Source organism: Eubalaena glacialis, chromosome 9, assembly GCF_028564815.1.
Source record: "Eubalaena glacialis isolate mEubGla1 chromosome 9, mEubGla1.1.hap2.+ XY, whole genome shotgun sequence".
NCBI lineage: Eukaryota > Metazoa > Chordata > Mammalia > Artiodactyla > Balaenidae > Eubalaena > Eubalaena glacialis.
In genome coordinates this window covers 55,031,171-55,045,097 of record NC_083724.1, presented here as the reverse complement: position 1 = coordinate 55,045,097, position 13,927 = coordinate 55,031,171, and the positions used below count along the sequence as shown (strand labels likewise).

At 34.5% G+C, this 13,927-nt stretch overlaps 1 protein-coding gene across 6 annotated transcripts in view; it reads left to right on the top strand.

Moving 5' to 3' along the window:
* RFX3 (regulatory factor X3) overlaps positions 1–13,927 on the top strand; it is a 289,898-nt gene that overhangs the window by 201,422 nt on the left and 74,549 nt on the right. For 5 of the 6 annotated variants that reach the window (XM_061201234.1, XM_061201231.1, XM_061201232.1 and 2 more), the window contains one exon: positions 11,898–11,972. The exons of the other annotated variant lie outside the window; for it this stretch is intronic. In XM_061201234.1, coding sequence (XP_061057217.1) covers positions 11,898–11,972 — 75 coding nt within the window. The remainder of the gene's footprint in view (positions 1–11,897; positions 11,973–13,927) is intronic. 6 annotated transcript variants of the gene reach the window in all.

Below are 13,927 nucleotides of genomic sequence, written 5' to 3'. Positions count from 1 at the left end.
ATGCCTATGACCAATTATCAATTCTCAAATGAAAGGGAGTTTCTCCATGTTCCCATGTTTATGAGTTCATCCTCCAAAAGCATGTGATTTGGTTACCACTTTCTCAGTATGCATAACTACAGTTGTATTTATTGGCTATGGAATTATTTGGTTTCTCTTAAAATCTAGATTTTAAAAAATTATAACTGTTTATAGCCCCAATATTTCATGGGCTAGGGATTTTGTAATCTATCTGTAGAATGTTAAAATAATTTAACTCATTTATTTTAAATTTACCCCCTATAAGTTTTAGTAACTTTTCCCATCTGCCTTGTGAGAAAGGAAGATGTGATTTTTAGTTGTGCTTTCAAAATTATAGGAAACATGCAGTTAGACAAGAGAAGGAAATATAAAATTAGGAAGGAGGTAAAGAGGTCAGAATTCACAGATGATGTGATTGTGTACCTGATAAAAATCATAGAGAATCAAATGAAAAACTGTAACAAATAATAAGAGAATTTAGTAAAGTGACTCAGTACAAAATTAATATACAAAGAAATCAATACCTTTTCTAAATACAAATGACAGTAGCTAGAAAATAATATAAGCAAAGATCTCATTTATAATAAACTCAAAATATACCAGGCAGTAAGCTAACAATATATGTGCAAGATCCAGCTGCTGAATAAAGCTTTTTAAAGTTCCTAAGGGACACAAAAAGAAGCTTGAATAATTGAAAGAGAAGTTTCAGTGTCAAACATTTTGAATCTCCCTAAATTAACTTAAAAATTTTGATATGATCCTAATCAAGATACCAATAGATTTTTTTCTTTTATAAGAAAGGCTGTTTACATAAATAAACATGCAAAATAGTGAAGAAAGTTGTATAAAAAGAAAAATAATGATGCGTGGTGTGGGACACAAACAGCCCTACCAGTTATTCAAACGTATATAAAATTAATAATTAAAACAGAATTGTCTAGGCACATGAATAGACCAGTATAGGCCAGTAGTAGACTAAAGACCATAAATAGGCCAAATGCATATAAGAATATAACATATGACAAATGTGGCATTGCCTGTCAATAGAGAAATGATGAATTATTGATAAATGATGCTTGGGACAACTGGATAACTATTTTTAAAAGAAAATTAGATTGGTTCCATACATTACTCCTTATATAAAAATTAATTTCACTTGGATGGAAAAACTTTTTTATTATTATTCTGTTGTAGTGGGGAAACATGATGTAAAATTCAGATCCTACAAAAAAATACATTGATGTGATCAACTACATAAAAGTAAAAACATTCCATATGACAGAAACCACAGCAACAAAAGGCAACAGTGAAACAACAACCTCGCATAAAGTTTTGAAATGTTATATTCAAAGCATGAATTCGTTTAATATATAGACCACTCATAGAAATCCTTCAGAAAAAAAAAGAGACCAAAATGAGGAAGGCATTTGAAGAAGCAGTTCACTGAAAAGGAAATGAAAAATAAACTACAAAGAGATACCATTTTTCATCTCTCACACAGGCAAAGTTAAAAAGTTAGTAAACCTTGGCAAAGGTGTAAAGAAACAGGCAGTCTCATTGTTCATAGTAATCTAAATTGGTACAGGATTGGAGAGTAATAAGGAAATTTTTATTAAGATTGAAAATACACATAACCACTGACTCAGAGAGTACTTCTAGGAATTTAATCCACTGATGATACTCTTACATATGTGAAATGCTGCATAAACAACTATATTCACTGTAGAGTTATTTGTATTAGAAAAAGATTGGAAGAAGCCTAATTGTCTATCAGCAGAGAAATAGTTAAGTACATTTTAGTGCATTTGTCCATTCAGTGGAATTTTATATGACCATTAAAAAGAGTAAGGCAGTGTGTGTATGTGTTTACATATGTGTAGATAGAGAGGTAGATAGATGTGGAAAGATCTCCAAATATATTGTTAAATGAAAAAGCAAGGAGTAATGTGTGTGTGTGTGGCGTACGTGTGCATTTAAATAGAAATATACATTTCTATATGCTTGTGTAAGTACAAAGATATCTCTAGAAGAAGAAATGAAGGAAAAAAAGGTGGGAGGCATGTGAATATATTTTCTATTCAAAAAAAGTGATTTATTATTTTTAAAAATCTTAGGCAAGCTCTTAATGATTATAAAGTGTATCTATTTGGTCATGCTACCCAAATGCATGTAACTGAAACAACCCTTTCTTTATGTGCCCAGTATAAAGATTGTCTATGAGGTATCATGATTCAAGTTAAACCTTGATTCGAGGTTTCAGAAAAAGTCCTTTATTAGACTGTTGAAAGTTTAGAGAATGAAAACGTGCATTAAATTTAGTAAAGATTTCTAGAGCCATTCTTATTCAATATTTTGGAGTGAAGGTGAATGTTTGGTATATTCATGTACTTAGAGTCTGGATTATTCTCTTTAATCACTCACTCTCTCAAACATTTATTGAGCAATCACTATTGACCAGCCACTGTGCTTCTGTGAATATAAAGGTTTACAATATGAGTAATGGAGCTAATTTCATCACTGAAAGGTACCTAATCCTCCAAGGCAAAAATAGAAATCCACAAATAGCCCCCAAACTTCTTTTAAGTGGTTAGTTTCATTTTCTTTCTCATCACATTATTTTTTAAATCACAAATGTTAATATGTTGTAAATTGATTAATTTTAGATTCACGAAAATTGTGCGTATCTTCTGATTATGTTACTAATATAAATTGCAAAATTGTCTAAATGCTGGGTAGGATTGGATAGCAAGAGAATGAAAAGGGGCAAAAATCCAAATAATACTTAAACTTTAAAACCACCCTTTAAACAGAGTTAGCAAGGGCCATTTTAGGAATGCCTGTTAACCTCCCTACTTATTCTCCCTGAAGTATTAATTGCAGTCTGACCCTGGCAAAGAAAATAAATTTGATTATGTTTTAGTGCAGTGTTCTCAAACTTGAGTGTACATTATGTGTGGAGCATTGATTAAATGCATGGCTGGACCCCACCCCCAAGGCTTTTGATTCAGTGTGGAGAAGGACCCAAGATGTGCATTTCTTATAAGCACCTGGTGACTCTGGTAATGCTGATCCAGAATTACACTTTGAGAAAACCTCTGTTTTAGTGATTATATGAACTAAATACAAAGTGAAAATGTTCTTAGTACTCAGAATAATCTGCAAAAGGCAGATTTGAAATCTTAAATTTGAAAATATCAACTTGGCCTTAAATCCTATCACTTAATCCTAACCCAGCAGATTCCTGAAGGGTAATTGTAGCCCTGAGTGCTTATACAGTTGGTATCTCAAAATTAGTTTTATTGTCACACATCAGTAATGCCAGTTTCACAAAGTCCTGGTGAGGGTGGAGGGATGTAGGCTTTACAGAATAATCAGTGGAAGCCCAATACAACAGTCTTGGTTTCCGTTCACCTAGTTAAACCAAATGTTCTCCGAACACATTCAGTTCATGCAAGTATCTTCTCTATATGTTTTTTCTTATCAATATTTCAAAATAGCTTTAGGTGGTATAAAATTGCCAAAACTTCCGGCTGAAAGCATAATGATTAAAATTTTTTTCTCTAGATGTCATAAAATTATCAGTGAGTAAAAAATATTTCATGTAGTTAAGCATTTACAAGACCTACGTAAGGCTTCTTTGCTCTAAATGCTTAGTGTATAAGATTAAGATTTTCTCTTAGCTTTTATTCAAGAGGAGATGAAAAGCAAAGCTGGCTAGGTGTGTTTTCTGGGCATTTTTAATTTTTTTAAGAGTTAAAAGAACAACTTGTCCTGAATCTCTGAGTTAAGCTTCTTTTTAATATTGCTGTGGAGTAATATATTCATATGTTGATTTCTGTATCACTTGAATATACAACTTACAGAGCGGTATCATATTCACAGCTTTAGCCTCAGTGAACTGTTTCTATCTGCACTGCAGGGACACGTGGGCCCAAGAGACACCTGTAGATCCTTAGAAGGGATCCAATTACTAGAAGGGAACTGATTTAACTGCTTCGTGCAGGGCATTCAAAGTTTGGGGGCCACAATCTACAATGAGAAATACCTTTACTTTGTGGCCCAGTACTCATACACATACATACATGCATACATTCATGAGTATACATCTATATATACACACATGACTATTATATACATATATATATTCATAGACAGAGGACTGAAACCAAAGTTCCAGGAAACAATACTTATCTGTACTGTGTGCCAGGACATTTGAGTATTTTCTACTCTATTTGATTTCTTTAATTTTTAAAAAATGCTGGTCAGGATAATTGATTTCATAACCTACTAATGGGTTACACCTTACTTTCTGAAAAGCGCTGCTTTGGACAAATTGAAGAAGAGATCAAACCATTAGCAATACAGATATGAGCCACCAGAATGCAGTGTCCATTCTTTTTTTTGGTTTTTAGTTGTTGTTGTTTTGCATTGCTAACAAGTGCCCAGATAATTCTAACAAGTGTCTAGGACCACTCTTGGATAAAAACCTGGGTTGTGATTATATAGACTACATGTAAAGTGAAAGGGTTTGTCTCCTTTGTGTTCCTGGTTGAAGTGCTTGCTGTAGAAGTCCCCCGCCACCCAACACACACTTATACACACCAGAAGGTGGTCATTTCTAACAGGTATAAGGGCGGTGGTCACATGCTCATGTCAGCAATCACAGATACTTTTTCTGAACAAGCCACCAAGTAGAAATTGTTTCTGTCTTACTTGATCTCAAATGCAAACAAAATGTCAAGTCTTACAGTTCAGGAGAAAAATTACCCCAAAGGAAATTTCCAGTCTTAAGTGTATTCTCTTCATTGGGTTTCTCTAAAGAATTTACTATTCTTTCACAAGGAAACAAAAATGCTGTTTCTCTAAGAAAGTGTTAACTAGTGAGGTTAACAGAACAACCTGTATTAACAAGAAAATTCAATCATTATATAACTGTTTTTATGATGAGTAAAATTTAACTATCCATTCAAAAGTTTTTGTTCCTTCGTAACTTGATCACTTTGAAATCATTTTCAAGTAATGCTTATTACTCATATGTAAACCCTTTCCTATTGGAAAGTAAATCTTGTTAACTGTAAATCATTTAGCAAATTTTAATTTTACAAGCCACTCCTCAGAAGATAGTTTCATTAAAAACAGTGATATTTCCTCTTGATTTATATTCTTGTTATATTTGTATAAAATGGAAATACTGTTGAACTTAGAGTGATAAACCTTGGATTCCAGTCTCATAGTTAATACCTATGTAATCTCAAGAAAGTCCCTCAATCCCAGAGAACCTCAATTTTCTGATCTGTGAAAAGGAGATAATATTGCTTGCCTTTGCTATTTCACAAAGTTGTGAAGATCAAATGAGAATTAATGTAAAAAGGCTTTATAAATCATAAAGCATTATAGTATTACTTCTATTTTTAAATCACTTTCTTAAACAGTTCTAGAAAGGAAATAATTTCTACCATGAGACCAATTTTAATTATAGTGGTAGTTGAATATATCAATCTTGACCTTCAGTCTTTAAAAAAGATTAAAAAGCCATTTCAGAGTCAAGAGAATATGCCTTGACCTATAAAGACAATGAATAAGATGATATAATTGTTCTTTTTCCTTCTGTCTTATTGGCACATAATTGAATGACTGGCTGATGTCTACATTAAGACAAAGTCCTAATTGTCCACATATATCATATTCTATTTGGGCCATTGAATAGATGTGCATAATGTGTATATAAATCACATGTACAGGGAATCCTCTTTTTTGCCCCATGCAACTCATGCAAAAGACTCAGCACCCCTCACTTTGAGATCAGTCTTCCTATTCCTTTTTACTGAGGGTGATTGGCATTCCCCAACATTGATGTATCCTGACGTTTGAAATAAGGTTAGCTCTAAAACAATTGTTTCCAAAGTTACTTAAAAGTAAATAACTCTTTCTGTTAGAAGTAAATAATGGTGATGATAAAATTAATATCAACAATTTTAAAAAGGCTCCGAACCTCTCCACATTTCCCTGCATTTGAAACTGAGGTTTACCTTTTTGACATCATCAACTGCCCCTAAATGAACCCTGTGCTCCAGCCAGTCTTGATTACTTGTACCTGAAGTATCTGTGAGTGGCATCAATTTTACTGAAGATGTTGTAGAGGAAAGAGCTGAGGTTTAGCATCACACTCTCCAGAGCACAGGCCCTCAAAGCCTCTCTGCACCACCTGTCCCCCCAAGTCTGTCCATTCATTCTACCAATGAGCATTCACCGCCAGTGTGCCCAGATCCCCGTCTCCTCAAATCTCTCAACCCTTCAGCAGAGCACTTAAACCTGATACTAACTCTGCAAAACAAGGGGCCATCCTGTGATAAGGATTCTCCTTCCTTAAAAGGCAATGGGGAGCTATAAATACCAATAATAAATAACGATGGGGAATTATAAATGGGGAAATGCTTTTTTTTCTTTTTACATTGTTCTCTTTAAAAGTATTTGCTGCCTTAAGGAACAATAAACAAGATGAAAAGACAACCCTCAGAATGGGAGAAAATATTTGCAAACGAAGCAACTGACAAAGGGTTAATGTCCAAAATATACAAGCAGCTCATGCAGCTCAGTATCAACAAACAACCCAATCCAAAAATGGGTGGAAGACCTAAATAGAGATTTCTCCAAAGAAGACGTACAGATTGCCAACAAACACATGAAAGAATGCTCAACATCACTAATCATTAGAGAAATGCAAATCAAAACCACAATGAGGTATCACCTCACACCAGTCAGAATGGCCATCATCAAAAAATCTACAAACAATAAATGCTGAAGAGGGTGTGCAGAAAAGGGAACCCTCTTGCACTGTTGGTGGGAATGTAAATTGATACAGCCACTATGGAGAACAGTATGGAGGTTCCTCAAAAAACTAAAAATAGAGCTACCATACGACCCAGCAATCCCCCTACTGGGCATATACCCTGAGAAGACCATAATTCAAAAAGAGACATGTACCACAATGTTCATTGCAGCACTATTTACAATAGCCAGAACATGGAAGCAACCTAAGTGTCCATCGACAGATGAATGGATAAAGAAGATGTGGCACATATATACAATGGAATATTACTCAGCCATAAAAAGAAACGAAATTGAGTTATTTGTAATGAGGTGGATGGACCTAGAGTCTGTCATACAAAGTGAAGTAAGTCAGGAGAAAAACAAATACCGTATGCTAACACATATATATGGAATCTTAAGAAAAAAAATGGTTCTGATGAACCTAGGGGCAGGACAGGAATAAAGACGCAGATGTGAGAATGGACTTGAGGACACGGAGGGGAGGGGGAAAGGTAAGCTGGGACAAAGTGAGAGAGTAGCACTGACATATATACACTACCAGATGTAAAATAGATAGCTAGTGGGAAGCAGCTGCATAGCACAGTGAGATCAGCTCGGTGCTTTGCGACCACCTAGAGGGGTGGGATAGGGAGGGTGGGAGGGAGGCACAAGAGGGAGGGGATATGGGGGTATATGTATACGTACAGCTGATTCACTTTGACATGCAGCGGAAAGTAACACAACATTGCAAAGCAATTATACTCCAATGAAGATGTTTAAATAAATAAATAAATTATGAAAAAAAGTATTTGCTGCCTTAGTAAAAGTACAATATTGATCTCTTCTTTGAGCTTGGGAAAGGAGAATATAAACAGAATATTTACTGTACATCCAGACATCATTTGACCCCTCTTCTCTGCTCTCCCAACCTCTTTTCCTAAGGGCTTAGGTGTGACTTTTCTCTGTTGTCCTTTTCAGGACACTGATTCTTGGGTGGATATCTTACAAGCCTCAAGTGACCTTGGGTGCTTAGAGACTCTCCACCTGTCCCTGGATTCCAACAAGGCAGCATTAGCATTTGAGTGACTGGAAAAGAGTTTGCAGCCTGTGTTTTAGGCCACACGTTTATCATACTGTGTATCTATCCCCCATCAGGTTAATAGGTGCCCTGTCCCCTTCAGGTCCTTCTTAGAGGGTTTGCTGTATCTTTGTAGGAGCTCCACTGAGCTTTATTTTTTTTCCTCCTGGATGTGAAGTACAGCTTCTCCCTGTTCCTACTGATTTCTATTCCTAATTCCTGAGAAATCATGGAAGAATTTCTTCACTGGTGCAGTCTGCAACAGACATGCATACTTTCTATATTCCAAACAAATAGGGGTTTCTTCTGCCTTACAGAGCCCAGGTATTTTTTTCGTTGAATCTACCACACAAGAACTAAGGTCTTCCTGTTGCCATGTGGTCATATTTTTATCACATTTGTGACCATGGCACTCTGTATTTCAGAAGAAAAAATAGTTGTCATAGTCTTTAACTAGCACTCCATTCTTAGTATGGAGGGAAACCACTTTTGCCCAAATGAGGGAAACCACTTACACCATTCCCTGGGATTCTGTCTTTTGAGGATTCAGTGTTTGGTTGGGGAAGCTGAGTCACACCTGTATTTACTTGAATTCTGCAGTTCCTAACTGGTGACACAAGCTCAGACATCGTTTTCTCATAGCAACTAGTATTGCCTTCCTCTCTTTCTTCGCCCAAATTAAGCTTCACTCACAGCAAAACTCATGGGTGTCCCTGCACTCTCTGATGAAAGTCTGTTTTCCTGGATCGTCTTCACTGTGAACTACTCTCAGCAGGTGCTCAAACCAGGTCTGATTTTTCGAATTATGCTCTGTAGCGCCTTGTCATGGGATACACTGCAAAGAGGTCTTTCATCTTTCTGCTAATGTGCGGTCAGAAAGAAACCTGGCCTATGCATGTAGGAAGCTGTCCACATTACCTGAGCTCTGACTCTTCAGGCTTTGTCAGGCATTCTGTTGGGGTAGCGTCTGAGGCTGGTGGTCTCACACTTATAATTCCTATGGCTGGAAGACTTTTCATTGATCTCTATCACTTTTCTGCCCCAGAAGCCTGCCAGTCCTCTAATATTTCAGTGGCGTGTCTAAACACAGTGCAGAATCCTCTTCTCCAGTTCCTGAAAGTGTTTCTGCAGTAGCACTGGACCAAGGGTTTCTGTCTTTGACTGATAACCACCCTCAGAGTAGATTCCCATTCTCATGGGAATCCTGTTTTAGTTGGCGAACCTGGAGGGTTTTAATTCATCCCTAGTATATTGCTAACGATCTTTTTTTAATCTTCCAGAAAAGACTGATTTTTCTAAGAATTCATGTGCTCATTGTGGCTGGAATGGTTATCAGTTTCTTACCTGCTCTTTCACATAGGGAGTTGTCTCACCCACTCCAGTAATGGCACTTAATGCTCTGTAAGCCTGTCTTTCCATGCTGAACATCTCATCTCAAATGGAACATCCCACCATTTGATCTCAGAGGAGTTGCCATAGCTTCTTATCCGATTATGAGGCAATAGTTCAGGATCATCATGAACCAGTCTAAACTGCCAATCACCATGTATCCTAGCATTAGACAATCGTGGAGAAGAAATGTGCACTATTGGCGATTCAGTCCTAGGATGATTATTCAGTAAGAGATACAACTGGGCACTGTACCTTAGTTCAGAGAATTGATTTTTCAAAAAAAAGCTAAGGTATACTCATAGTCTAAAGCTTAATTAGTTTAGGGAAGAAATGGAAAAGGTTTATTTACCATATTTAGTTTTTAATTGTCAAAAACAACCACAAATCCTTTAGTCATAAAGAAATTAAAATTGCTGTTAACAAAACCAGATGTGGATTTCTCCCTCATTATTGCTCAGCTATTATATTTTTGATAATTTTTACCTTTCACTTAAACCTATAAAATCACAAGATACAGATCATTTTATTTTTAAGTAGACCAAAATCTAACGTCAAATTTTCCACACTCAAACTTTAAAGAAAATGTAGGCATTTTAGCAAATTCGAATTTTGAGCAAATTCTTCCTAGAAGTGATTTACAGTCACGTGAGGATGAGGCTTTTCAGCTGTCTTTTTATATATGTTTTTTTGGTTTTTTTTTTTTTTTTGGTTGTTTTTGTTTGTTTAGTTTTTTTTCATATGGGCCATTTTTAAAGTCTTTATTGAATTTGTTACAATATTGCTTCAGTTGTTTTTTATGTTTTGGTTTTTTGGCCGTGAGGCATGTGGGATCTTAGCTCCTGGACCAGGGATCGAACCCACATCCTCTGCATTGGAAGGCGAAGTCTTAACCACTGGACCGCCAGGGAAGTCCCGATATATGTTTTCTCTCTGAAAACAAGAGCACTTATTGATGCCCTTTTAAGAGATGTAATACTGAGGTCCTTTATGGTTTTAGTTTAACATTTTGGTAAAATGTTTGTTTACTCATTACATTTACATTAGTCTTTCTGTAATTTTTTTTTGGTTTGTACAATATCATTTTCTTCAGTTTATTTTCAAGTATAATGATGAACTACATTAACATTCCATCTGGCAAAGAGTGTTTCAGAAGCCAGTTTACTTAATTTTGTGATTAAAAAATAATTTAATAATATAAAAATTGTATTATATCATCTTATGAATTATTATATACTTTAAGAGTATTTTATCTATAATTTCTACCTAACATTCTTTTCTGTATTACATTTTATTAACTCTAGGGAAGAAGAACAAGTAACTTGGGGAAATAACATAAAATTAAAGCTACTAATTCCTAAGAAAATTAAATTTAATGTTGACATAATTGAGACTGAACATTCTGTGTATAAAGTATTCCACCATAAAGCAGTTGTAAACTTGATGGGAAAAAAAAGACTTTGCTTTGCTATGGATTTTGCCATCCATCTTTTTTTTTTTTTTTTTTTTGGTAGGGGGAGGCAGTATGTTTAAATTTCAAGGCATCATTAATTTTCATAGCCAATGTAAAGTATGTTATCTACATTTGAAAGCATGAAATATTTTTTATAACTGCTTATAGGGATGTTGATTTGATCAGATAGCAAAAATAAAAATAATCATTTCTTTCCTATATAGTGTGATTTTTAATTTAACTGTAGTTAATATTGTTAATAGAATCCAGTAATCAAATACAGGGTGTTTGGAACCTGATCTTACAGTAAGTGCTATAGTGCTAGGAGCTGACAGATAGTGATCTTTAAATATGAGGTTATCAAGAGTGCATTTCACTTATTATTGGCACCTGCTACTTAATTAAGGTGTTATGATTGCTCATGGTGTGCTGAGATTACACGGAATAAAACTGTTTCTGTGATTGTCCCTTTTCTTTGTTGGCTCTGAATTATCTTCTCTTCTACATTCCATTTCTGCTATCATTTCTAATAGCTCTGACTCACCACCACATCCTAAACTATGATGTAGGGACCATGATTACATCTAAATGTGTTCATACTAATGACCCTCCACTTCCAAATTTTAATACAGGGTTTAGAGAAGAATGGATAGATTTAGAAGCTTTTGAACATTGATGAAGGTGTCTTTGCACATTTGCATTAAAATACTAATGCATATTAATAAAACACAAATCTGCAGTAGTTTTCTTTTGTGACAGAATGGAACAAATATTAAATACTCTTTGGGTGGGAGACTATTTAGAAAGAGAGTGGTTACTCTCTCACGTGTTGAACTACGAAAGTCAAGAATATTTTAACTAGCACAGTCCTCTGGGGTTCCTGCTTCTCAGGTCTCCCTTCTTATTATAATTATGGAATATTCAAAAAGGTTTACTTTTGTGATTGAGCTTATTATTAGTGTGCCTATTTTTATGTTATTCTCTGGGATTGGGGGGAGGAAGGAGGAAATACACATTTAGTGAGAGCTATTCATTAGCCACCATTGAAGAAGAAATTGAACTTTAAAGAATCTATCAAAAATTCTCTGGTGAGCCTTTTATTACTATCTTGTCTTGAGCCCTTTTTTTAATGACATCTATTATCAGATTGAAATGGCGATTGAGACGCTGCAAAAGTCTGACGGTCTGTCCACTCACAGAAGCTCTCTTCTCAACAGCCATGTAAGTTGCCTCTTCTTCATGTAAACTAATCTCTTGCTTGTTCTGCATGTGTTGCTTGCTTCTAAATGCTTGTTTTATTTATTTACTTATTTATTTTGCTTCTTAACCTTCCTTTCTCAGCCCCTTATGATCTCTGTATCACTTAATGGCAATTTTGCACAGTGGAATATCTAAAAATAGAGCCCCCAATATACTTCACTAGGTTTTTGTACTGTTTTGGTACAGATATATTTCCAAGTTAATAACAAGCTACCAAATATTGGTAAAAAGTAACTGATGATTTAAATTTTTCTAGTGTGATATTTATTTACTGTGAAGCAAATGTTTGTAATCTGCATCTTCGAGTCTGAGACAGAGAAATGGTCGTGTCTATTTGTATGACCAGTAATATTCTTTAAGTGGAAAAAAGATTGTTAATGCCAAACCCAATGATAAACTGTTTGAAATTATTTATTTACCAGTAAGACTATAGAAAATGAGCAGGAAACAGCTACCTAGATGAGCTCAGGTCCTAAGACCTAAAGAAAAATGAATCTGGGCCAAAAGAACAAGTGAGATTCTAGATAAGCCATAAACTGCTAATAATACAGATAAAACAGGATTATTGTTACTATTTCTTAAAGCTTTTAACTGTTATCAGATGCAGCATCACTACAACACCGGTGAGTGTAAGAAGAATGATGACGATTTGTGAAACTATAAACATTTTCATCAAATGTTCAAATTTTGGGGACTCAATGAAAATGTTGGTTAAAAATTATTTTGTTATCATGATTTCTGAATATATGGGAAAAAGTAAATAGACCTATGATTTAAATCTGTCTAGACAGTTCTTCTACTAAATTAATGTCAGTAACAATATAGTAAGAATTAGAGTTTTCCCTCCCAGCTGACAATGTATTCTTAAATTTGGAGATAAAATTATTATTTTTAATTCTTCCCTATATTTTGTGACTGAAAAGTCCAAAATTGGATCACCCAAGTGAAATAAAATATCATTATTTTTTTCAATAAACCTTAAACATTTAGCTCATAGAAAATGTTTCACTGTGCTTTTTAAATATTTGAATTTTCAAACATTTAAATTTTATATTCCAACATAACACAAAATACTTCCTTATGTTCTTACACATTTATTTTTAGATGAAGTGGTTTGTTTCTTTTTCAAAGGGAAGTATATCATGACAAATGAAAACAAGTTAACCTACTTGGAGAATGACTACAATTTTGGTGAAAATTATAGATTCTAAATTATAAAACAATATATACCTTGGCCCTTCTTTTGAAAGTTTAAGGAATATGATTTTTCCCCTTTCTGAAAGTTTGTATGCAGTATATCACTCTTTTATATGTTTCATAGGTATATTCCTGCTGTGCTAGCATGAGTCTGTGGTTGTGTGTAGAGGCTGATTTACTATATACTTTTAGGATGTATGTTTTGGGGAGGGGGTGAGGACCATCTGGTGTTTTGTTTTGAAAATGACAAGTGAAAATGTTGTTCATTTTTAGTTGAAAATGTGCAGGGATATAAGAAAAAGAATCCTGAAATTTCCAGTTACCTTTTTTGAAATTTCAGACTTCTATGAAGTTGTGCTTTGATATTCAAGTCACATCTCATTGTCATTTGAGATATATACTTTAGTAAAATATGTGATATGTTTAATTTTAACTTGAATTACCCATCTTAATTAGCATATTTATGAACAATAATGTGGATATAAGAACATTTTTGTATATTTTTATTTGTTGATTTTTTGAAACTTTTCAAATATGTTTTTTTCATTGTTATTCTCTTGTAAAATTCATGAAGTAGTATTTAATGTTAATGAATGTGTGAATTAAGCTGCATAAACAACAGATACATGTTTGTTACTCTATGGCTTTGTACTTTTTATTACATGGCATGGCAACTCTTCCATACTGTTTATAACTGCCAGAGGCATTTCAGTATATAG